Here is a 26,817-nt window from a genome sequence, read left to right as displayed (position 1 = left end):
TAACCGATCAGAGGTTAAGTACGTTTGTTCTTAATACATATCATTACTCATCTCCTTGAACTTTCTGTCTGCATGTTCGAGTACTTCATTGACCAGTCGCGTCGTTCAGTATGGTGTATGGTTCGTGGCTTACGGGAGTTTTCGTGGCTGAGCTGGTTAAAATCAGGGTAATTATGGTGCTATTGTTTCTCAATTTTAAATTTCGCTCCCTGCTTCTTGACGCCTTAGAGCGCATTGTGGCTGGTTGAAGGGTTTATATATATTTTTGTGTCGGTATGCCAATACTAAAACGAATTTCGAGGTCCGGTTTTCGAGTTCGAGATACGTTCGAAGCGAACATCGAGTAAGTCCAACTCATGTCAGCTGATTACATGTGCTTCATACTACTGAGCACGTCACTTTGTCTTATTTGAACACTTATATCCCGTTTCAAGTCTCCCCATGCTATAAGAATTAAGCAATAACCCCCGCCGAAGGCGGGTATACACGAGATTTTGGTACAATTCGCGACATATAGCACGAGCCGAATGGCGAGTGCTATATGGAGCGAATTGTATCAAATCCAAGTGTATACCCGCCTTCGGCGGGCGTTATTGCTATTATATTATATCAAAATATGTATCTATTTCTTCTAAATGTGATTCTGTGGTTATTTATATGCCCGAAAAGGCGAATTCGCACGTACAGAAAAAGATCGTCGGTAATAGATCGTCGGGAACGAGCATATTTTGATGAGTGGATACGTTCATGTGCCCCCCCCCCCCATACACACACACAGTCACATACACTGCATGAACACAAACCATACACTGCATTACATTGTATTGATAAATTACTTATTTAAAACGAAATGTTTAGTAGAAATGTGAAAGAAAACGTCATTTTATGTTATGAATCCTGGGCTATGAATTACTGAATACGTTCATAAACATAATTTAAAGTCTTACAAAGCTTGAATGTGGTTTTAAAATACCAGAATTGAGAGACAATTATGACATGCAGTACATTTTATCTGGCTATGAAGTGTATTTTGTTGTGGCAAAGCTGAAAAATATTTTGCAGATGTGGTAAATGACTTCTCCTGAACTCTAATTTGATTCCAAAAAAAAATCATGAATAAAGAAAGAGTAAAACATTTGAAGACTTTCAGACTATCAGACTTTTGATGGCCCAATGACTGCCCTTCCCATGGTCATAAAGTTTTGCTCATTTCGTTTTAATAGTGAATATTGGATATGCAACAGTTTAATTTTATCTCAATTCATGCTTGTATGCATCATCAGAGCCAAGTAAACCACTGATAATACATAAGTTGGAATTGACTCAAATGTATATTGTTACATGTACCATTCAGAAAATATAAAGAAATTCCCTTAATTTTGAATCAAAGTGTGCATTTCACTGACATGCAAGGCCAGCATGAGGATATTTTGCCCATTACCAAAAAAAAAAAAAAAAAATTGAAATGCCAAAAATATGGGTAGGTAGGGCCCGTTGAACAGCTTTTTTTTCTGGCCTTAAGCCTCCGTAGTAAGCCAATGGCAGATGCCTACGCTTTTCCAGTCTGGGCTTTATTTTCCCCCAAAAAATGTAAACATGTATCGCGAAGGTCAATTCAAACAAAAATACCGAGATAAAATAATAATGAACGATTAGCCAACATCTACAACGGATTTTAATCCAAAACCTCAACAGAGGGGCATATTCTGACATTGGCATAGCAGATGGGTATTATATCAATTATTATGGAATGGATGAATACCGACACGTACACAGACAGGAATATATAGCATTTTTAGGACGTATATATATTTGCTTGCATAGTAATTAGAACACAAACTAAAGCTTTCAGGGCAAGGTCACCCTTTTCCTTTCTGACCACAAGCTTGAATAAATGATGTCATCAAATGTCACCAATTCGATGACCATTTAATGAGTTTTATTAAAGTAAGCAAAAGAGCACAGCACTATAATGTATCTACAACTTTATTTGATCCCTATGCGTAGGCATTCCTTCCTATTTATTCACCACATTCTGAACATTTTAAGCACTTTACTACACTCAGGATGTACATAAACTATGATGACTGATGGTTCCTGTCGATTCGATGGTGGGTGGAACTTCCATGATTCGAAATACTATGGCTAGTATTTTTACATAAGTAAACAACATTACCAAAACAGTATCACGGCGCACTGGTTCAATTTGTACAAATCAGACAAAGCGTAAAACACCATACTAATGTAGTATTGATTTACTGAGGAGACATTCTCTAAGCAGCGACGTTTGGCTTGTCCTCGGGCTGGTGGAATGAACTGTCACGATGTAAAACTACTTTGGGTAGTTCCCAAGAGCATTTATAAAGGGCAATTTCTCACTTTGCTATGAAACATTTGTAATTTATTCAGATATTTAAAGGGAAATATACAAATCTTTATTTACTTTGAGCAATTTCTGCTCATCAGTTACTGTACTAGAAAAACAAAAACAAACCGTCACAGATGAAACGTGGTGGACAATGTACTGATACAAATCAGCTATACAATTTACGCTGATATAAGAACAGAACGTAGTATTTCGTAGGGTAATGACAAGACTTGATTAGGTTTTGGTAAAAATCCCGTGAATATTAATGAGCAATTTACGTAATTAATGATTTTCGGTAATTAGGCTACATTTATATATCAAGAATGCAGGCTTCAAATTCATTATAACTTGGTACATACATTTGCGATACCAAAGCGCACCTGTCCTGAAAATATTACTAATGTAGCTTTTAGTTTTGATAAGTTATTGGCATATTTTCGATTGGCCACAAAAAAGAAAAAAATAGTTTCTCGTCAGAAAAGGTTGTCTAAAGTGGTGCGACTTTATCACCATTTTCTAAAACACGACTGGCTCAATTCAAACGAAATTTATTGCATGTGTTCTGTTGGGTAGTGACAAGAACTAATTAGGTTTCGGTAAACATCCCAAGAATATTAACGAGAAATTTACATAATTAATGGTTTTCGGTAATTAGGCTATATCTCAAGAATGCACACTTCAAATTGAATATAATTTGATACATGCATTTGCGATACCAAAGCGCACTTGTCCTGAAAATATTATTGATGTAGCTTGTAGTTTTAATAAATTGTTGGCATATTTTTGTAGGCCACTAAAAAAGAAAAATAGTTTCTCGTCAGGAAATGTTGTCTAAAGTGGTACGACGATGAGCTTATTTTTTTTTACATTCTCAACAAATGTCACAGTACATGTTGTGGTTGGCCAGGAGATCACTATGACCATTTAATGAGTTTTATTAAAGTAAGCAAAAGAGCACAGCACTATAATGTATCTACAATTTTATTTGATCCCTATGCGTAGGCATTCCTTCCTATTTATTCACCACATTCTGAACATTTTCAGCACTTTACTAGCCACAATTATTTTTCTCCGTAATTAAGTTCTCCTCGTAATTCTGGCAAACTATTTAGGTCTGGGTCCACTGTACAAGATTTTACCCACAACGCTCCCTGATTTGTACTGTTGGACATCAGCTCATTGAAGTCAGACAAATCTCACCTGTGTACAGGATTTTGTATGAATATTTTTGCCATTTTCAAAACGTAGAATTGACACTGATGAGTTTCTGAATATATGTTTTCATTGGTTTTGGTATCAATGATTTATTGTAGAGGGAGAAGCAATTTTAGAAATTTGTCAACAGATTTTCTTGAAAGACATGCAAAATATTTTCCACAAAACTAAGGAAAATATATGCACCTGTTATGACTTTGCCAAAGATATAGATTTATTTGAATAGGTATGACAAAAGAAATTTACATACTAAAACACATCATACACACTGTCTACCCAATATATTGATACTTTGACATTGAAAAGTGTTTTATTTACAGTTTATGTTTCATTTACTTGTTAGCACATTTTATGCAAAATTTAGAACTTTATTTTTGATTCCCCAAACGTACTTTTGTTACATATTAATTAAACGTAATTACTATGCTTAAAATGTTGGCAAATATGGGTTATTAAAGAAGTTATAAAATAAGGAACTTCCAAGCATACCAATCAGAGAGAGTTGTGGGTAAGATATTGCACAGTGGGGTCGTACTCTTGCATTTCATTCTTCAGACCATGGAGGATTCCCTTACACTTCCATGTTCAGGCATATGGTTTCTGACTTCGCTGGACTTCGTTAGTGGTCTGAGTTTTACTTGAACTACAAAGATCAACCCAATTCACACCTTCTAAATCCCCCTTTGTCTTACACTATCCAATACTGATAAGACTTCAGCAGCAACTCAGACAAGGAGTTGGTTATACCCTGCTACACAAACTTTAATATTAGCTCCGGTAGAGGACTACTAATCCTGTACATGTCAAACACTGAGTCAACATTTTGACAGCTAAAGGGTATAAGTCAGGTCATGTTGTTCTATGTCATTATGTAGAGGTCACGAGTCTCACAGTAAGTGATAAATTACAACTTAGATGATATCAGCTGCTGTATTGATACGGGTGTTATTATGCTGTTGTTTGTTTTCTTAATCTATTAAATCAACTGTATTGTATAAACATTTTCCTACATAGGGAAAGAAAGTGATTGTTTGTTTCAAAAGGATTGTTTATCAACCATATTTGTATTATGGAATTAAGAAATTCTGATTTTGGGATTCGAATAAAATGTGGAATTTAGATATACACAGAGGTTGTTCCTTGTGACAAGAGGCTATCAGAGGCAAATTCACATACAACAGAACGTTGTTATTTTGACTGTAAGTAACTTGAAGAACTGAGTTGAAATTGTCTCATGAACTATTCTGCGTATATTTACTTTCACCAAACGTAAATCTCGAGTTGTGGTGAGTTTTTCCTCAGGTCCTAATGAAGAATCCGGTACCGCTAAGTGTGGAATTCAGTGTGGTATGTAAGGAGTTTATGATCGGAACGCACAAGCCACAGGCAAACCCAGACAAAGCGTAAAACACCATGTAGTATTGATTTACTGAGGAGACGTTCTCTAAGCAGCGACGTTTGGCTTGTCCTCGGGCTGGTGGAATGAACTGTCACGATGTAAAACTACTTTGGGTAGTTCCCAAGAGCATTTATAAAGGGCAATTTCTCACTTTGCTATGAAACATTTGTAATTTATTCAGATATTTAAAGGGAAATATACAAATCTTTATTTACTTTGAGCAATTTCTGCTCATCAGTTACAGTACTAGAAAAACAAAAACAAACCGTCACAGATGAAACGTGGTGGAGAATGTACTGATACAAATCAGCGATACAATTTACGCTGATATAAGAGCAGAACGTAGTATTCCGTAGGGTATATATATATATATATATATATATATATATATATATATATATATATATATATATATATATATATATATATATATATATATATATATATATATGTATATATATATATATATGTATATATATATATATATATATATATATATATATATATATATATATATATATATATATATATATATATCACTTGCACCAGCAAATTATCTATACAGTCCGTTAACCATCAACTTTTTGACAAGTATTGATAAGCCACTCTGAAATTGTTTCTTGAAATATGAAAATCAACATTTTTTGCAAAATGATATGCAAACCAGAATAATTAATGTATGAATTTCGCTCAAAATTTATAGTTACTAGACTTAACTACATATTGTATTTGAACAATATTTCTTGTTTCTGTGTTACCACTAAAGGCATTTACGTGACTCTCTAATCATTACATATAAATGAATATAAATGAAAATAAAAGATACATTATGTGTCAATAATTGCATTGTATACGTCGTAGCATAACATCATAAGTTTACCATTAGGGACCGGTCAGTTTCTTCGGCGGGGGGGGGGGGGGCGGTGGATTTGAAGGGGGTCACCCTGTTTTTGAAATTGGCAGTAGGGGGGTCATGCTGTTTTCGAAATTGTGGATAGGGGGTCATTGTGTTTTGGATTGTGATGGAAGAAAAAATCCTTTTTCTACAATGGCATATAGCCTTGTCTGAAATGTGATACATGTAAATATTTGTTCTTATCCTGATTTCTTACATGAATTCTTTAATATTACTTATTAGTTCAAACATAATTAGACATATGCACAAATCAAGATTGAAGGGAAAAGCCCTGCTAGCTAAGTATGTCCAAGTACATGTATAGGTTACAGCAGGGAGATTCTCCTTGTAATACCCACGTCTATTTGTAAAGAAATATCATATCACATATGGATCCTGAAGTCGACTGCCACTGTTACTTAATTTTGCATTGTAATGTAGTTTGTCATACATTATTACAAATCTCCAAAATGCAGGATTATATCCTGAGGGCACCACTTCCACCATATCAATTCAATCTTTATCGACGAGTCTGTTGACTATGCAATACTTGATATAGCATGTGTTCCCATTATTGGAGAAACAAAACTCTACTGTGTTTAAACACATACTTACATGCAACTCATTAATATCCGGTGATTGACTGGTTAAAGAGTTAATCAAATTGAAATGGGCGTAAGCACGTAATTGATCGATCGATCGATTGATCAATTTATTGAAATTTATTATTTCTTTGAATGATTGACTGTTTGAATGATCAATTTTTGTGGTACAATATAATTTAATTTGTGTATGTGATATTGATCAATTGACTCATTTTTATGGTATAATTTTTTTTTCTTTTTTCTGTCCACTTTGCTCTTTCAGTTTTAAATAATTCTCTCTTTATTGACTAAATGAAGACATCTTGTCCATTCTTCTCCTCTTATCTAAATTAAAACACCCCTAATCTCATAACTAGCATGAATCTGTTACCGCGAAAAATTGCTACTCTTCTGGGAGATTATCACACCAGACAAACAGTCAATCATGCACACACTCTCTTCTATATTAGTTAATGCATAAATAATTGTGATAATACCCCAGAAGATAAGAGATAAAGCAAACAGTTAATGTACGTGATCTCTTGCTAATTGAAAGAGAGTAAAGTGCCCCCCCCCGGCCATAAAACTGATCGCTCCTTAAATTAAATGCCTTCCGTAATGGCAAAGTCTTTAGATTTTCTTTCATACACACAATAATGCAAAATTCTTACATTATATACCCTTTTAATGGCAATTAAATACACAGGGAAACTTATATCTGTGTTAAAATCTTATACCTAGGACAGGGTTGTGTACATAGCTGTACCAGCCCTATGGAGCCACAGTGGCTGTACCAGCTATGTGAAAAACATCCCTGTAACAGTTCTCGCCAGCACACTAGGTGTAACATATCTAGATTTGACAGATCGATGTATATCGTATGTCAACATCAACGTAACATGGAGTGAAAAATGGTAATGCAGCATAGTTTTTATAACACCCATGTACAATAGCATTTTCCCCACAGCCATGTACCAGCTGTGTGAGCACTGCTGTATAAGGGGCGTTATGGTGAGGCACCAGGCATATTTTTCACAGCCATGTAACAGAGCTGTCGAAAAATACACCCTGTAATGGAGCTGTTTAACACATAGCTAGTACATAGCTGAGCAAAAGAGTTTTTCATTATCATTGAGTTTGTCGTTGGTACAAATTACAAATCAATTATTGAGACAGCAGCATATACAGACTAGATCCCACATACACGACTAGTAATAATGACACATTCAGACCTATTGATGTGTATTTAGTTTTACTCGTTGATCTTCGCACTCAGTTGGAAGATCATGTAACTATACTCGAATCACTATCACACCCTAGACTGTGTACCAGGATCACTTGGACTTTAGAGAATTAGCTCAGACGACATACAATTTTCATGGTTAACTTGGATCATTTTAGAAGTAGCCATATTCCAACATGACATTTTTATAAACATAAGATATATAATACTCAAATGATTGGATGATAACATAATCGGCACCATAAATGAATAAACCGAAGTGTTGTTGTTGCCGACAATTTTGAAAACTAGCTAAACAATGTGATCACGTCATTGTTCTGCCAACTGTAATCAGTCATTATTGGACATTGCTGATCTTATAATACCTTAATAGTGTCATCTTAGAAGAATACTATTCGCGATATGCAAACATTTGTTCTAAGTATTAATTCATGACAGCTGAGAGTTCAGTGACCTCGCGTCACATCAAAACTTTGTGATTATTAGAAAATTGTGTTCTGTCATCCGTAAGAGTAGCTTGTTATTTTTTATGTATTACACGTCTAAGATATGCTCCATGGCGTGAAATGTTTAACTGTAAGTTAATCAAAAGATCGTGTTTTCTCGTACAATTCCAATTATTCAGGATTCACAGTTTAACAAATATTATGCTGTCTTTGCATTCATTATTACAAAGGTAAAATATACAAAAATACATCTTGTAAAAAGGCAACTCGTCTGTCAAATTCCTTTCTGCCTATCTATATTTTCTACATAAAAAGCGATAACTCTATTGTTCGCAATAATCTATCGGCTATCATTCCGAAGCTATCGATGTTGTTGTCTCCCGTTGTGATCTTCATCATGTCATTAAGTCCGGGATGCATCGATGTTAATCGTGTTTTTCTAGATACCCTGTTAACTTCATCGCATTATTAGGACTGGTATACGCTACATCACATATGCACGGTGCTTCGATTTACGATGCACGATTCATCGTATACTTCGTGACCATAAAATAACATCGGGTGGATATGCTAGATAGAATCGAGAAAAAATATTGTCACCATGGTAACTGATACTGCAAACGTGTAAATTTTTGAAGCCTTAAGGTAACATTGTTGAGTAAAAGATACGTGTTTTACAGCGGTTTGGAATGCGACGACATATATTTGAAATTTCGCCAGAGGGCGTTTATTCACTGGTATGATGTTACTAGATTTTCAGCGGGAGTTCAAAAATCAGGCAATATAACATCGATGCCTATATATGTTTTTACTTAAGTTAAAATTTGGGGAATAGTTTTTTGTTTGTTTAAATTCACTAATATTTGTGTAAACAGAAATTTACAGTGAAACATTGAAGTCTATCAAAAGGTAGTAAAATGTATACCTTTGTAAGGATCACTGACTTCGAACAGTTCTTTGAATGGTCTTTCGGTGTTGATTTTTTTCAACTTTTCCCTGTATAGCTTCTCATCATCGTCCCTGTTAAGTAACATGTACAATCGTACAAGATAGTACACTCCTGAAAACAGACAGAATAGACACACTGTATTATCGTGTATTAAGATGTTACACTTAGTACACCTTACTTGGTCATCATCCAAGGGAATACACTTTGGTAGTGGTGGTTGTGATGGTGGGGTTAATCGTATTTGTCAAGAGGGCCTGACTCAATAATATATACTACGTATTGACAGTTCATTTGCATGTATGGGAATGTTACCTTGAAATCTTAAAAGACAGATAACATAACTTGCTGCCATGTTTTGCTACCACCACGTCCTCAGAGATCTACCTGTACGTGGTAGAAAATGCCATTCGTTTTATTTGCGCCTTCTACATACTATATGACAGTATTATGTAACAGATACCTGAGGACCCGTGGGTAAAGATGTTTTCTTGCAAGGTCGATAATTGAAGTTCTTTCTTCATGGTCTTTTATGGTTTACCATCAACATTTGTACCTTGTATTGTTACAGTAATGTCTTAATACTCAGGAGTGGACGGTGGGTGTTTCTATTCTAAATTTTTTTTTAATGAAATACAATTACCTAATTGCCAGCTGTCAGACTGTTGATATTGGGGTAGGACACGTTCTTTCATCTTCAGTGCATTTAACAGCAGACCTTCTACTTCTTTGTACTTGGTTTGGTCTTCGTTCAGGATATAGAATCGTGCCAAATCAGTCATACCTACAATATAAGATATTAGATATTTCACACCAAGAATAAATGTGTGAATTCACCACCAAACCAAGATATTATTACGTACCAATTGCAGTGCTGACATGATCTCCATCATCTTCATCGCCCCATATACGTTGTTTTATCTCTAGAGATTCTTTCAGCAGTTGCTCGATAGTGTGCATATCTCGTGGTCCCATTTGAAGACGAAATAATGCTAACTCGTGCATACCTAGATATACGAAGAAAAGCCAGAATATAAAACACTACCATGACAACTTTTTATATGCTCCACAAGCCAAGTTAAAGTAGTACCTCTAACAAATCTCCTAGATACTTGATGACTGCATTTTGATCAGGTCACAATTACAAGACTCGGTGCACACTTTTTATGCATCATTGTTCATTCGGTATGAATTGATAATATATAGGTAACATAGGCATTTGTGCCCTCGGATATCGATCTGAGCGTTGTTTACTCGCTCTTTGATATTGATGCTCAAATGCTTATATTGGGCATTAAAATGTAAAATCGTCTCTTCCCCGTACTTAGCGCAGTCCATTCGCCGTAGTGTTCCTCCCGGTTGGTGTGATATTTCTTGGAAATGCTAATGGCACTCTCAATCTTGTCCAAAATCTCTGTTTTGACATGGTCTGGAGGGGCTTTGTCCAGTTTCCAGTATTCATCTTCGTACGCTCGTGCCATTAGATAATGATCTGTTTGAATGGAAACATGACAGACAGACAGACAGACAGACAGACAGATATTCGTTAAAAAAAACTAATTCTATGTGTATGCTGCTGCGACCTAAATTTGTAAAGGACTTAAGTACGAGGCATATCTCTTTTGCAGTGGTGATATTCATCATTAAACTTCACCCCAACACTTATTTTCGTATATATTTTCACTAGAATAAGAGATTAGTCCAGTCACACACGAAGAAGACGTGCTGTGTAATGGATAACATGCATACGACCTGGCATAGTAGAGTCTGTAACAGAAGGATATCAAGCACTCCACGCTTACATTTGGCCATGTCTATATCACTGTCACTGTCTTCATCTGGACAACATTTAGAGTAATTGTCTCCAGCAGCCTGCAGATGAGAAAATGCTTCTTTTCTTTCGTCAAGTTTTAGGAGAATCAATCCAAGTTGACATTCAGCTGTAACAAAGAAAAAAGGGTGGGACTCCTTTGTACATCAGTATTACGAAATGTATGGGCAAAGATATGTAGACAGAATGAAGGACGAGTTATTTTTCTGTCGTTATTTCAGTTTTTTCCAAGTAATCATCTAATAATTGCTGAACCAGTGCAGATATACATTCTGCTATTGGATAAAAAGCGTGAAAGAAACAAGAAGAATGGTTAAACCGATATCAGATGTATTCTAAAGTAGCTGGGTAATGAACTTACCATCCCCCAGTTTACGAGATCTGATCTTGGAATCCTCTGCTGTTGTAAGTATTGCAGTGCACTCAAATGCTTTTGCGTACAGCTTTTGTGCCTCTTCTGGTCTTGATTTGAACAACTCAAAATAGAGAGCAGCTGCATTTAGGAGTGGTACGGGATCTGCCATTTTACATTCAGTTGATGTAAGCCACTCCCTTCTCAGGTTACGGGAGAGAATCTTCACATGCATGGCAACCTCTTCTTGCATTTCTGGGAGTGGTTGGTAGCGACGAGTGAAATTTCTGTGGATTACCTCAAAACTTGGGATTAGGTTAGTTAGGACATTTACTGCACAGGAAATGGTTTTTATAATCTCTTGCTCGTTGAGTTTGATCTTGATCGCCTTCCTAACCACTCGGTGAATGGTAAAGCTACGTCTCAAATGACACTTTTCTCTACTACGTGTTGGCAGATTTTCGATAAGTGAATATCTGCGTAGACATTGCAGAATTTCATCTAGATTTTTCTGAATTTGTACAGCCTTCTTTGATGATCTTGGATGACCCTCAACATTCTCCAGAAGCCTATCCTGCAACTTCTTAAGTGTGATAAATTCAGCTCCTTTGATAATTATACTTTCTGACAGCGTTGGTGTAATATAGGCACAGAGCTGTAGTAACTCCATGGCAGCAGGCCCATGGGCCAATCCAATGATCTTGCGAAAACTAAGGCTCCATGTTGCAAGGACTCTCTTCCGTCTATACATCCACTTGTTGATGTTGACATCATGCTTCCTTTCCTCCATGAAGGTTTGTACTTCTGAATCCTCCATTCCAATGTCATTTCGTAGGTCTTCTTCAGTAAGTTCTAGGAAAGATGTTAATGACATTTGCGTCTTTTCTTCGAGTTTTTTGTGATACTTAACAACACTTAGTCCACTCTTACGTAACCAGGCATTGAGAGGATCATCTTCCGAGTCAGGGAAAAGCTCTGGTGCCAGATTCGGTAGACACGAATATTCTTTGTATTCTTTGAATGACCTGTCGTTCTCTTTCATGTATGTGATGGCTGTATTTAGAGCCAGAGGGAGACCATCCAAACCATCAGGACCAGCAAGCCAACGGAGAGCTTCGTATTCTTGTGGGTCTCCATCTTTCATCTTTTGAAGTTTCTGACTTGCCACCTCTCGATGATCTGGATCCTCACCGGCTTTTACGAAAAAGGATGTCACTAATAACAGCTCGGCATCTTCTTGTCTTAGAGGCCTCACATCAAATGGCGCCTTGATGGCTGGATAAAGTAATGACTTGAACTTTCTGTCACGTGACGTTATAATGATATGACCACCATCTGGAAACCTCGGAAAATAATCATAGATGCACCCAGCATCATCGGCATTATCCAGTACGAGTAACCAATCGGTTTGCTCCTGTAACCAATCAGTGATAGCCTTCTGTATGTAATTAGCTCGAAAGTCCGTCTTCTCTTCCGACAACTTCAACTTCTCAGACTGAAAATTTAAGAAGGATGTGATATTATTACATAACGAAATCGGCGATGTTGATACCCTAAGTAACAAGAATTCAGAACTTCGAAAGTTGCTTCATTTTCACCAACCAGCTTTCTTAGTATGGAACTACCCTATTCATTCATATTTGAAGGTCTGACGCTTATCTAGATCTGCTCTATCATTGTCATGAGAAAAGATAACTTACTATTTGTTTCAAGACATAGTCCAGCGTACTTGTCGAACCAGCTTGAATCCACAACACACCACTCATGTATTCACTTGAATATTTGTTGACGTACTGAATGGCAATTTCAGATTTACCACATCCAGCAAGGCCATTGATTATCTGTGAGAAACAATAAACCTGGTTATCCTATGTTGGTATTCACATTAAACCCTAGACTGGCCGGCTTGTGCTGCATCCCCTCAAGAAATTGGATTAAACTTATCAATTATCCATGAATGGTCAATATCAGTCTCACTAGTAGCAACAGCTCCCAGTCAGTTCTTAGTTTTCAAGAAATATACCAATGTTCCAAAGTATAACACTTCAACTTTTTTTGCAAGCACCTTTTCCGTAATCAAGCACTTCACAGTCGCATGGGATTTCGCTCTTAGCCGAAAACTTAAAAACTGTGACTTAAAGGTCAAATTTTAGTCCTAAAATAAAATAAAATGTTTATAAATGAAAAACCGACACTGCCAGAGTGTCCTAGGAGACAGACTGGAGTACCTTTGCTATTTTCGTTACCCTCTTACCTAAGAATTTAAAATATTTCTTCTTGTTTCAATGCTGTAACAAATAGGCAATAAATAATAATAATAACAACAATAATAATATCGTACACTTTGAATAGTATTGAATCACCTAAACGTATTTTTGTAGCTGACAGTGTATACACGCTAAATAAAAAAAACATTAATTTTTGGGTTCGCAGCCAAAACGCAGCTCTCTCAACTGTTTCTGCACTGCTTATTGATAACGTCGACCACAGTTTAAGATGTGCAATGTATGTTATTGGTATTTTAAAACTTTTCTATGAAAATAATATGGTCGTCTGATCGAATATTGATACTCCACTTACAACTAGTACAGTTTTAACATAGTGACATATTCAAAACCTAGCTTTCGTTCACGTTCTTAAACTACGGATAATCTTGACCACTAATTAACAGGTATAATTTTTTTTGTCCCATTTGTACCTAGCTGCATAGTGCACGTTTAAGAACGTGTAAAAATGGGAATCTTACTTACATGAACAACAGTCTTTCTTCTAGTCAGTTTTGTAGCCTTTCTGTCCTTAATGTAAGATTCGTGAATCTTGTCCAAGATATCATCACGTCCAAGGAACAAAGGGTTTGGGTCTCTCATGTTTTCACGTAGGTCTGCATTGAAGAAGAAAGACAACACAGATTATACCATGTGCACGAGCCAGGTTCAATAAAAAAAAAACATGGAATATATAATCTGGTCGTTTTACGTCACGACAGCGCGCGTCTACGCCATTGTTCTGCTGTGTTCAAAATGAGTCAAGACGCTCAAAATTGCCCTTAATTTACCCGTTTTTTCTTTCTCGTATTACTGGCGATGGTATAATTGTATCATTCCGCCGGAAAAATACTCGTGACAAAAGAGTCGTAACTACTCGTCTAGCGACTTGTAGTGACAAGGGCCCCTTAGATTACTAGTATTTCCCTTGGCTGAACGAGGAATAACATTTGGGTTTAACAGCTAATTATAGTGTGCGGACATACACTAGCCCCATGATAATAGACATGGATGTTTCTAGACTTATATTTGTATTATGTGTTTCATGACTGTAACCGTCTGGTATAAATTCCAAGTGGGTGAGTTAAACTTGTGGATGGGTATCACTCCAGATATGCTGTTGATCTCTCACAGTTGCTATTTCCTTTTCTACTACAGGAGGACTAAATCTCAAAGTTTAATCATCAATCATACAACCCCTCCCCCCCCCCATATTTTCCAGTGTTGACGTACAACTCTAGTTTCTTACTGGTTACTGGTAGGTTAGTGGCAGTGTCAATGAACTTGGGTGGAGGCTAAAGTTAAAATCAGAATACTAATTAATTTATCAATTATCAATTGCAGCCTCTGTAATTAACTAGCACAAATACTGCAAAAAGAATTTAGCATTCACTTTTACTAAATGCAAGTAATCGTGGCTCGTGTGTACCCCTCTTCATCATTTACCTGCCGTCTTAAATGAATGCATTCTCGCCCAAGGATTTTCCAGGTGACCCATTTCCATCTCTATTTTGCTGGGACTAAAAGGTGTAACGGGTACTTTGTCTGCAAAATAGAATTTACAATGGTATAGACGGTATGCAATGAAAAATACAATCTATTTTACAATATGATATATATATATATATATATATATACATATATATGTATATATATATATATATATATATATATATATATATATATATATCTGTGTGTGCGTGTATGTATGTATATATACAATGTGTGTATATATAATATGTGTCTGTGTCTGTGCCTGCGTCTGTGTGTAGATTAATAGAAGACAAAAAGAGTGGATCAGAAAGCAGTAATGAGAACGTCTAACCGAAACCTTTCTCACATATGTAGGATATGAAGCACTTTTTCAATGAAGAAGTCTAAAATCCCGTCAACAATGAAAGGACAAAGAGTCAGACGTATAGACACAGTTGATGATAAAGTCCAACGGCGGTGACAATTGGGTCCACATTATGATTATTATATAACGATGTACACAAGTCAATACTGGAGTAAAATGACCAAAACTTTTATCATCTTGGAAAAAGTAAATGACTTACACAGGTTATAACGCACAATTAGCTCAAAGTCTTGGTCGTTGTTTCTCATCAGAATGACAAATTCCATAGTTAAAGCTGACCACTAGGTGGCAGTATGATCAGCAGATTGCAGATGTTGGCTAGTTCGATCACCCCCCCCCCCCCAGTCGCTATCGATCTTTGGATTGTAGCGTCTGATATTGAAAGCCTCCCTGATCTTTCTTTAAAAATTATGTGGATAAAACATTGATATATGATAAGAAATTGCTAACTTACTTTCTACTTGTTCGTGTAAAATCGTTTTAACTCCATCTGTAGACAGGGGCAACGAAAATGTACGTAGTCACGAGAAAGGATTAAAATCTGATGTGGTGAAAGCGGCTAGATGCCTATATTTACCTCTATTTCCATCGTTTTGTGTTGTTTGTTTATTCCGAGTAATCGGGAAGGCGGCGATCACTTGGAACAAAACAATCGACACAAACGATGGAAATAGAGGTAAATAAAGCGCTTTCAGATTGGAGAAAAGGTACATATTAATACACATACCCTACATCCTGAGGTTGTGTAGGGTGTATAATTAAAATAAGGGCGCGATATTTGCATACTGCTTTCCTTCAGAGGTAAAATCATCTATCGGTATACGGGAATTAACAAATTGTGATAATTTTTATAATATATTTCAATGAGAGAAATTGCACTTGATTTCATATATTGTTTATCACATGATAAAGAACTATGGTGATATGTTTGCTGCAACCATGTAGCTGTCAGTGCGACTTATAACTTTCATTTGGACAACCTACGTAAAATATAAACATTTTAATTATATTTCCTGGAAAATCGTGGCCAGGAGTTCCGCTATAATCTCTGTACATGTGCGTGGAAAAAAGTGATACTTACCAATTCTATCTTTCATTCCTGTTTAGAAGAAAAAATAAGTCGAAAGAAAGTTTGGGATTTGGTTTTTATATAAAATATTACTTAGAAAATTACCAATATGCTGGACATCTGTCTGTCTGTCTGTCTGTCCGTCCGTCCGTCCGTCCGTCCGTCCATCCATCTCTCTGTCTCTTCGTCCCATTCACCCCCCCCCCACTACTCATCTTCCCACCAACCCGCAATGTACAATTACAAGTGAACCTTTTTTTTCAATATTAATTCAACTTGGATTGGGCGTCTTTATACTCACGATTTTCGATTAGTTCTAGTTGTTCTTCAATTACACCTGAAAACAAAAACTTTTGGTTTAAAAAAAAATACTCGAATCATGACATCGAACGAACAAAACGTTGTCTACAACAAGTATCGTTATTCGTCATTGGATTCACAATACCCTTGATAACAAATTCACAAATGTCGTATATATGTTCCTACACATTGCAATTGCAAGCAAGAAACCATGGTCTTTATTTATAAGCAAGTTTGAAAAAATTGCAACTCACCAAATCGCTTTTCTTGTTCTTCTCTGAGTTTTACATTTTCTAGGAGAGAAAAAAAAATCACAATGGTTACCTTCAAGGTTGTTTCTCACGACTATTTAAACATTTCTTATAATTCCATAACTAAAAAGAAAGAACAATATAATTAAATTTAATTTAATTTAAAAAAATTATTTAAAAAAACTAAAAAACAACATTTTTTTATCATAATTCATAACAGTAAGTTTTTTCTTTACAAATACTCACGATTATGTAATTCCTGTAGTCTTTCTCCAAATAGACCTGTGGACACAAATGAAACCATACATTTAAGGTATAAATACTACTAACACAACAAAGTGTTCATCATACAATTATCACAATATTTTAAGTTAAGTAATAAGTTTAGTTCCATAGCAAACATTCACAATCTCGAGCTATAAGTTACCTTCGCGAAACCGGCTCATACTTTATGACGAACAGAGAGGTGCAAGCGATAAAACATTATAGACAAGCTTACTAGTTTCAACACAGAACCAAATATCATATACTACTGAGCTAATGTTGGGGGGGGGGTTGTAGCTGAGGTGCAAGTGACAAGATCTATAGCATGTGTATATTAAGCATGTAATTTGCATATTTGTTAAATCAAATATTTCATTACAGTTACAAACTAAATTCATTCAACTTACCAAACCCCGTTTTCTTTTCTTCTGTAAGTTTGTCATTTTCTGGTGGGAAAAAGACAGAAATCATCTCTACTATCCAAGGAAATGAAATATGAGTATAAGCGAACTTTATTCAACAATTTAAACAGGCTTTGTTCTGTTGACATTTTCCAGACATTCATGACATAAATGAGAATCAAGATAGATCGAAATAGAAAGTGCACTGTGATGGCTTTTACTACCGATTTTTGTAGTTTTACGAATTTGTACTGTTTTAACGAAATTATGTGTACTCATACACACACTCACACACACACACACACACACGCACACACACACACACGCATGTATAATATATATTATTAATATTATATTAACATATATATATATATATGTGTGTGTACACCTATAGATATTCACACATACATACATACATACATACATACATACATACATACCTACCTACATACATACATACATACATACATACATACATACATACATACATACATACATACCTACCTACCTGCATGCATGCATGCATACATACATACATACATACATATATACGTACGTACGTACGTACATTTCAGATCAGTTTAGAGGAAATGACGTTTTTTGCACATATTTTGATACACAAAAACTTAAATAACATGATGCCGCGTCACGACCTTACAAATGTGTGGCCGTTTTTTTTATTTATCATGTTTATTGGTACATAGCCACAACAGTTTGTCTATGTCTGATAACCTAATGATACTCTCTGTTGATAGCATGACATTTTATTTGGACAAACACCCTTATGTTTATCACAAGATAGGAACATCTGACGCCATACTTGTTTGTCGATATCTTAGTCATTTACACAATGTATGACATGGTTAAAGTTTTACAGACAGAAACGAAAGCTAGGGAAGGAATAGAAATAACGAATGCTAACGTGAAATGTAAATCTACGATTCGAAATAGAGAAACGATAAACATCCATGTTGTTTTTCTTTCCAAAACGAAGAGTCCCCTTCCCATATTCAACCTGCAGTAAATTAGGCCAAAGGAAAGAAAACATTGTTTCTGGTCAGCGCACACATCACTAAATACCCTCGGCTCGGTCTTGTTTTGTGTGTTTGTCCAGCCCATGCATTGCAGTCTACAGATCTGGGGGCAAAGACAAAATTAGCCCTCCCTACTTCAGTGAAGACAACTGCAGAGACAGTCATGAACAAGCAAATGACATCTGTTCCACATACACATTTGCTCTAAAGTACTAAATAAAAAGAATCATAGTAACTGTCACAAATAGTAGACATAGTAAAAGGTTTGCTGAGAATAAAAAAAAAGAAATTCTCGTCGTCGCACCACTTTAGACAAAATGTCGTGTCAGACTAGAAACAATTATGTTGGGTTTTTTGGCCTTAGTACAAGCACTGCTTGAATTTCCATGTCGATTCGCTCTTATCAGGTATTGTATCGAATTAGCATTAAACACGGGGAAACGCTTGTCTTCACTGAATACCATACACATTGCTTGGTGCCCGTTTGCGCACTATCTCGTTTCTCATCGCTTTAGTATTCAGGATCATCAAACATGAAGTGGACGTGAATTCTACGAGAGAACAAATTTACGCAAATTGCAAATACAAAAATAGTTTTATGTTCAACATGGAATGGAAACATTTTTTTCTGATCTTGTACATGGACGCCCGGTCGTACTGCTATCGAGTGCAATAATGTTAGTGAAAATGAAAACATTGGTAAATGAGAAAGATTTTTTTTTTTCGAATGTACATGGGTCGATCAGACGTGAAAACTTGATATGGAATAGTTTTAGCCTCTAACCAACAATTCGATGTAATTATAGAGCAGTATGGAAACTGTGTGCAAGAACACGGTTAGCAGATCACATCAAATAATATATAAATGATGCAAAAATAGCATTTCCGAATCAACATATAACTGCATAGTCCACTATTTATCTAACGTGGGAATTGGTATTTTTGTGGGATATAATTATATTCCTGTGCTTTGACCAATTGTTTCATGTGTTAGCATACTTGTACCAAACTACATTTCTCGGTATTGGTGGATGATTTTTGTTTAATCTTCACCACGTTAAGTGCTTGGGCAAATAAATTATTTTCTGTTGCCTAACGATGTGTAGTGCTAGTAGACGTATCCTATAAATCAATGATGTCGAGCTGACCGACCCAAGAACGAACTTTGTGACCTTTGACTCTATTATAACCATCGGTTATTTGTGCATGAGTACCTGTCCACTTGTCAGTTAAGAACACCTTAGAAGACAAAATGGCGAGGCGACTGTCATCCATGATAACAACGCAAAATGCCAAAACGTCAAATTTACCAAGACATTTTAACACCACGTGTAAATGATTTTCAGAGGTATTAGATTATTTGGTCCTTTTTTGTAACTCAATAAATTGCAAAAGATTGATAAATTTGTAAAACTTTTGTTATTAAGTACAATAACAAACTTCATTACATTTTTGTTATCTTTTTTGCAATTAAGTTACAAACAGACTTGTCTATGTTGTTTCACACTGCTTTTTCAATTTGGAAGCCATGAGAAAGCCACGTTGTATTGATTAAAAAAATCAAAATAAATACCGATTGCTCGCCCATGTGGCCACTTTAAGTATATAACACTGATTGAGTCACAAAAGACAAATCGTGAAAATCAGGATAAGTTAATAAAAGTCTACAACACGTAATATGAAGGGTGCGAGATTTCACGTTGCTGACCGGTGTACGTGATAAAAGACCGGGACTGGTAGGCAAACGATAGATGCAGAAACCTTAAGGGCTTGACGAATAACTATGAGTTCAACCTAGGGTTATCATTTGATCGAATGACAAATCGTGCCATTTTGAATGATGTGGGTGATCATGTTGAAAATAGAGACTTGTAAAACAAACACATCAAAAACTTCGAATTCACGTCCTTCTTGTTAGGGAAACGTTCGATGTTTTTTTCCCTCCAATTTCGAACCATGTCATGCATGAGAGATATTTAAACCAGCACGTCATGATTGTTCTATATCAAGGGTAATGAAACTTTAAATAGTAAGCTGTTCTCGGTATTTAACAACAACAAAAACGTATTCTTACCTCTGCATTAGTCATCTAAATCACCTTCCAAGCATGTCTGAAGTATCCAAAAAGGTAAACTTACACGACTGTAGAGGTGATTCGCTTTCCCATACTTTTGGTGACCTGTGTTCACGAGAACCTTTGCTTCCAAAATGATCGTGTCAACAAGGGTGTTTCGAGTGCCTATGAGTCACCATACAGATTGACCCATTTTGACCCTTTACACTTTGTTAACGGAACACGTGGATACTCCAACTTGAAATGATGTGTGGTTGGGGCATATTGTCAACGTTAAATATAAAAATAATTCAACATTTCTTGAATGGTTGCTAACTACATAATTCCATTGACAGTAATAGAATACTGATTTTGATGGTACCTAGTGTTAAAACCGGGTACAGAATTAGTGCAGAATACATGAATTGAAAACAGTTATCCATCCGAAGTCTTACATTGCAATAACCTTGTATGGACCAGGGCCAAATCTGGACTTGGACGTCTTATACCGTATTTGTGTTGAACAAGGCCTAAAACTATGATACAAGTTTCAATGAATAATTAAAGTTTGAATAAAAGGGACAGAGTGGTCACGTGTCTAGCGGTCTAATGGACAACTCTCTCAAAAAATTGAAATGTTTGAGTTAGATTACTTTAAAGGTGGTAAAGTTGTCATTAGATTGTTTGTGAAGATGAGTGTCATCCTCGAAGCTGGGAGAATATACATTGGTCGCTTCGTACTGTCAAGAAATTGGATGTCCCAATTCATCATGGACATATACAAATGAGCAACTGTTGATGACATGACTGATGACATGTTTCTTTGTTTGTAGTCTCGTAATTGCCGGAGGTAATTTACTAGTTTATGGGCTTGATTTCTACTTTTCATCTTTGGAAATGTGTGGAAGACTTTGTCTGTTGCAAGCAAGATGGTGATGTTTGTAAGCAGAATGTCTCATTGCCTGCAAAAGTTCGTTATTCGCCGACATGAAGTCGTTCGCCCTCATATTCTGCCAGGTGCAAGGAACTGGCGTGGCCATGAGAGAATTCAAAGAATATGTCTCCTATCAGAAAGTCTTTGATTTTTTCTTTAATACTCTTTAGCATAGTATTTTAGTTTTAATGAGTAATTAGCATAATTTATGATTTTCGGTAATTAGGCTATATCTTAAGAAAGTATTAAGCGTCAAAGTTCATATGATTTGGTGTATTCATTGATGGCAACAAAGTTCACGTTTGTTATAGATTATGATAGTAATATTAAATTCTTTTGCAAAGGTAATGAACCATATCTTTGAATGCAAGTTTCAAATGTCATATATTTTGGTACATCGCACATCATAACAAACGCACATGTGCTATCAAAGCTTGTTGATGTAACTTTTAATTTTAAAGACAAATTTGCATAATTAATTATTGTCGGTAATTAGGCTATAACTGAAGAATGCAAACTTCAAATTTCATATAATCATAAACAAATATGCAAACGTGTTTGATGTAGATTTTTACATAGCTTTTAATTGTGGTTTGTAGTTTGCATACACATTTCTGATAATTAGGCAATATAGATAGAATGTAAGCTTAGTTTAGTACATGTAATATATGTACTTTACGATTATGTTGGATTTTCAGGCTAGCTGGCCGTGCTCACCATGGTCTCTAGCTGCAATAAATGTAGCGTTGGTTTTGATTTTGAGTTGATTTTTGAGTTTTTGTTGTTCTGTCATTTAACCGCAAAATAAACACTACAATTCCTGCTGGGCAAACTCAATTATTAAAATGGACGAGATCAAGCTGCAAAACGTGAGCGAGATGTCAATGTATTACCCGTTTCATAACACTGTAGTGTGTTGCTACTTATGCCGATTTTGACGAGATTGGGGTACCTCTGTATATTTCTTGTGCTTTGAAGTCTCCGTAATTAGGGAGCGACCAGTTTTTTTACGGCTGGGGGTGGGCCGTCGACTTTTTGTTCGTGTTGTACGTACAAATAGTAACCCCCCTGCAATTCATCCACAAAACAATCCACCCCCCCCCCTCTGACAAATAAAAAACCACATTGACCCCCTCACCCCAATCTGTTGACAAAAACGTTCACTCTATTCTCAAAGCATAATACCGCACACTGCATACTTAATTTTACATGTTATCTATTTGCGATTGCCTAGCAGGAATTGTAACACTTGTTTTGCTGTTACATGACGGAATAGGAAAACTCAAAAACAGAAGAAGAAAACCCCACCTCAAAATCAAATCTAACGCCACAATGTCTTACTTGTCTGTGAATTATTGCAGCTAAGAGAACGTTAATCTTGTTATATAAACGAAGACCACATTGAAATACTTATCGTCGGCAGCTGTCATTTGTATGTACAATTATGACAAAGAAGCGTTCATAATCCTTCTCCCCTAAAACATCCATGTTTAGACAAACTGTCACATCTTGCTATATTCATTCAATTTTGCTGGTTTTTTTAAGTGCAGCATGTGCAGGTACTTATTGGTTTCTCAAACAGTGACAATTACAGTGAATGGGCTAGCACATAACCAGCATAGTGACATATATTCTGACCTTAGAATAGAACATCGGTATTATCCAAGGTATTACTGAGTGGATGAATACCGAAAACGACTGATACATGTAGCATTTTGAGCGTGTACATAAATTTGCTTGCATATTAGTTAGAACAGAGACTAAAGCTTTCAGTGGGACGTGTAGGCTCTCGACTCATCCTCCTCTCAGCCATGCGCGCTCTAATTGGTAACTGTAACCTTTAACAAGGACCGGTCAGTTTCTTCAGCCGGGGGGGGGGGGGTCACCCTGTTTTTGAATTTGGCAGTAGGGGAGTTATGCTATTTTGAAAATTGTGGATAAGGGGGTCATTGTGTTTCGGATTGTGATGGAAGAAAGAAATCCTTTTCTACAATGGCATATAGCCTTGTCTGAACTTCGGTACATGTATATATTTGTTCTTGTCCCTGTTTCTTACATCCATTGGATTCTTTAATATTACTTCACATAAGAGTTCAAATATAACTATACATATACATATACATATACATGTATTACCTACCTACCATACTTGATAAAGAATGTCATGTAAATACTTGACTGTTTCACAATCAATGCTTCACTTATATTGCACTTTGGGGCAAAAAAGTGAACTTGAACGTTTCTTTATGTTAATCTTCAGAGATAGTTTATAAAAGAAGTTAATCTAAATTTGTCTACTATTCAGTATGAACTTGTCAGAAGGGATTAATACACTTTCTATTTCAGACACTACATGTTATTGACACTACAAATCATCACAGCTTATTAGATTCCAGTTTCTATTATACACTAGGTATGACCACCTAAATTTATCTTTTGAACATACCAGTGACTTTACTGCAATATCAATGCCCCTATACCACGTGTTTTTACGTGACATTGGAACCTCATTTAAAACTTACATTTACGTTAGCTTTTCAAAGCTTGGAAATATCACCTCAAAAGCTATGAATAACCTAAAGATTGCCTTAATACAAACAAAAACCTCCAGATCTGCCAAGGGGAATGCACCTCGGACTCACTCACCCCACAGTTCACTCATGCATTAAACCAAATTCAACCAACAATCACATGCACCAACCTTTTTACTGTAATAATGGTATTAAACTTTTCTTAAATATTTTCATCATATGCTAATTTGAGACGATATTGTCTTTTAAAGATGTGAAATGTTTGCCTAGATAGTCTAAAAATTGCCTTAAAACTGAAAATCTCCCTACCGATGATACTGCCATTAGATGTGCTGACATTTACTATAAGTATGCCATTTCGCTTTTTAAGAACATATTTCAACTCTATGTAAGTTAGTTATAAAGAATAGTTTCTGATACTTGATGGTGCCGTCTTGTAAAGCTTGGAGGTTATTGCCTGAAAGCGTCTGAATAGCCTAAATTGGCTTTAAGAGTGAAAAACTCCAGAGCTCCAGGGGAGACCCCCTAGGACCCTGCACACGCGGTATACATATCCCAGTCTCAAGCTCTTCCCCCTACCTCTTACTGTCGAGGTGCTATTAAACTTTATTTTAAAAATATTTCAACTCCATGTAGTTGCTTTTAACATGTTGGCGCTGTCTTGTAAAGCTTGGAAATTATTGTCTGAAAGTGTCTGAATAGTCCTAAAATTGACTTTTAAGAGTAAAAATCCTCCAAGGCTTCTAGGGGAGACCCCTCGAACCCCCCATGAGAGGTGTACACATTCCCTTCTCAAGCTTTTCTCCCTGTACTACCTTTCACTGTCAAGATGCGATAAAACTCCTTTTTGAATATATTTTCCCTGTGTAGTCAATAATTATATGGTAGTGCTATCCCGGGATCTTATAAAGTATTTGCAAGACAGTCAAGCAGTCGACACTGAGTCACTCAAAAAATACCTGTCATGAGAATATGATATATGGGGGTCATCATGTTTTAGAATTAAGTGAGGGGGTCAGCCTGTCGGTCTCCCCCCCCCCCTGGCTGGAGAAACTGACCGGTCCCGAATCCCTTATTGTTCACCTTTGAACGGTACATTTCATACATTGACTGTGAAAGCGCTGTGTCATTTAGTTAATTTTCATTATAAGACAGTTACATAGTTAGACACTACAGGAAGGTCACCCTTTTCCTTTCTGACTACAAGCTTGAATGCACAAATGACAGCCATTCGATGGCCATTGAGTGAGTTTTCAGTAGCACGCAAAACAGCAAAGCACAATAATATAAATATACCAACAACTGTACTTGATCCCTATGCACAGACGTTCCTTCCTTTATTCACCACATTCAGAACATGTTAGGGACTTTGTTATAATCGGATTACATGTGAATAAACTACGATGACTGATTGGCACCTGTCGATTCGATAGTGGGTGGTTCTTGCATGATTAGATATACTGTGGCTATTATTTTTCATAGGTACCCAGCTTCTTTTTTACCAAAACAGCAGCACATCGCATTGGTACACTTAGTGAAAATCCACATTAAGCAAGCAAATAATGAAGCAAGCAAATAAATTGAAGGTAAGGATGCAGGCAGTTAGTGCATTGACAACATTGTACTCGAGTTTGTTACAAAATATCTCGTTTGCGAAAGGATCAATTATCAGAAAGTCTTCTTGCTGCATGCGCAGTTACCGGCGACAGTGTCCGGACGGAGTGTGCGTTTGTCTGGACGATTTTTCACACTTAATTTGACGGACAGACTGAAACTGGATGTTTCGACCACAGCGTTTATATCTGCTGCCTCTTCTGGCGTCCGGCCATAACGTTTGAGACGAAGTGTGAAGTGATTGTCATTGTTATGTATTTGAAACTACATTCTCTCTCGAACGTCATGACTACATACCTGCTCAGTTTAGTGGGCTGAAATTCCTGGTAAAATCTAGAATGTCAAACCATGTCATAACAGTTTGAAATTGTGAAAGCATTTTGAAATTCGGAATCACTCATAGCTTGACCGATCATTCACACCGTCATTATAGCTACGAGAGTGGGCAAGGGATATTTTTGTACTTCGTAATCGGGCCATTTCATTTTTCAAAATTTTTGTAAAACATTGCAGTATAGTCTGTAAAATTGTAATTCAGTGGTTGGCGTACTGCGTAATCAACTGTTTACTTTGGAATCCGTGAAAGCATCACTTTTTTTTCAAACACGTAACAGAAAAATACATACAGCTGTACCGTAATTGTGCAACGTTAAAAGGATTCAATTCAAGCAGTAATATTGTTTTCAATCTTGGTGAAGCATCCTTTGTAGCCAAGTTCAATGCCTGACATTATATTAAAGTGTATGAAATTTGTCCAAGATATTTAGAACACAAAATGTAGATTTTGCCTAAATATTGATATTCTATTGAGATTTATCAAGTATATCACTTGGCCACTTTTTGCCATGCATTTGAATTTTCTCTGTATTCGAATAGACTGTAAACGCGGGACAAACTGTACACACTCCAATTCTGTGTTTCTATGCTGCCCTTGTGGTCTTGGACGTACGTCCTCTTGCTTCCAC

At 36.2% G+C, this 26,817-nt stretch overlaps 1 protein-coding gene across 1 annotated transcript; it reads right to left on the bottom strand.

Annotated features, from left to right (window-relative positions):
- Nucleotides 1-7,763: 7,763 nt before the first annotated feature.
- LOC144437299 (uncharacterized) lies at nucleotides 7,764-20,914 on the bottom strand. Its single transcript, XM_078126222.1, has 17 exons — nucleotides 20,795-20,914; nucleotides 17,693-17,731; nucleotides 17,268-17,303; nucleotides 17,025-17,063; nucleotides 16,772-16,807; nucleotides 16,483-16,500; nucleotides 15,856-15,891; nucleotides 14,990-15,088; nucleotides 14,030-14,160; nucleotides 12,980-13,120; nucleotides 11,289-12,774; nucleotides 10,899-11,036; nucleotides 10,421-10,588; nucleotides 9,960-10,103; nucleotides 9,740-9,880; nucleotides 9,076-9,210; nucleotides 7,764-8,720 (listed from the first exon to the last, which is right to left on the bottom strand). The coding sequence occupies exons 6-17, from the start codon at nucleotides 16,496-16,498 to the stop codon at nucleotides 8,677-8,679; spliced, it is 2,679 nt and encodes an 892-aa protein (XP_077982348.1). The 5' UTR covers nucleotides 16,499-16,500; nucleotides 16,772-16,807; nucleotides 17,025-17,063; nucleotides 17,268-17,303; nucleotides 17,693-17,731; nucleotides 20,795-20,914; the 3' UTR covers nucleotides 7,764-8,676.
- Between the last annotated feature and the right edge of the window lie 5,903 nt (nucleotides 20,915-26,817).

This window comes from Glandiceps talaboti, chromosome 7, assembly GCF_964340395.1.
Source record: "Glandiceps talaboti chromosome 7, keGlaTala1.1, whole genome shotgun sequence".
Lineage (NCBI taxonomy): Eukaryota > Metazoa > Hemichordata > Enteropneusta > Spengelidae > Glandiceps > Glandiceps talaboti.
Note: the sequence above shows the minus strand (reverse complement) of the source record. Positions and strands in the feature narration are given on the sequence as shown.

Coding starts and splice junctions, on each gene's coding strand:
- LOC144437299 (XM_078126222.1), bottom strand. Junction 9,881..9,959: donor TCATGTCAGCACTGCAATTG/GTACGTAATAAT, acceptor CTTATATTGTAG/GTATGACTGATTTGGCACGA. Junction 9,211..9,739: donor GTCTGACAGCTGGCAATTAG/GTAATTGTATTT, acceptor GTCTGTTTTCAG/GAGTGTACTATCTTGTACGA.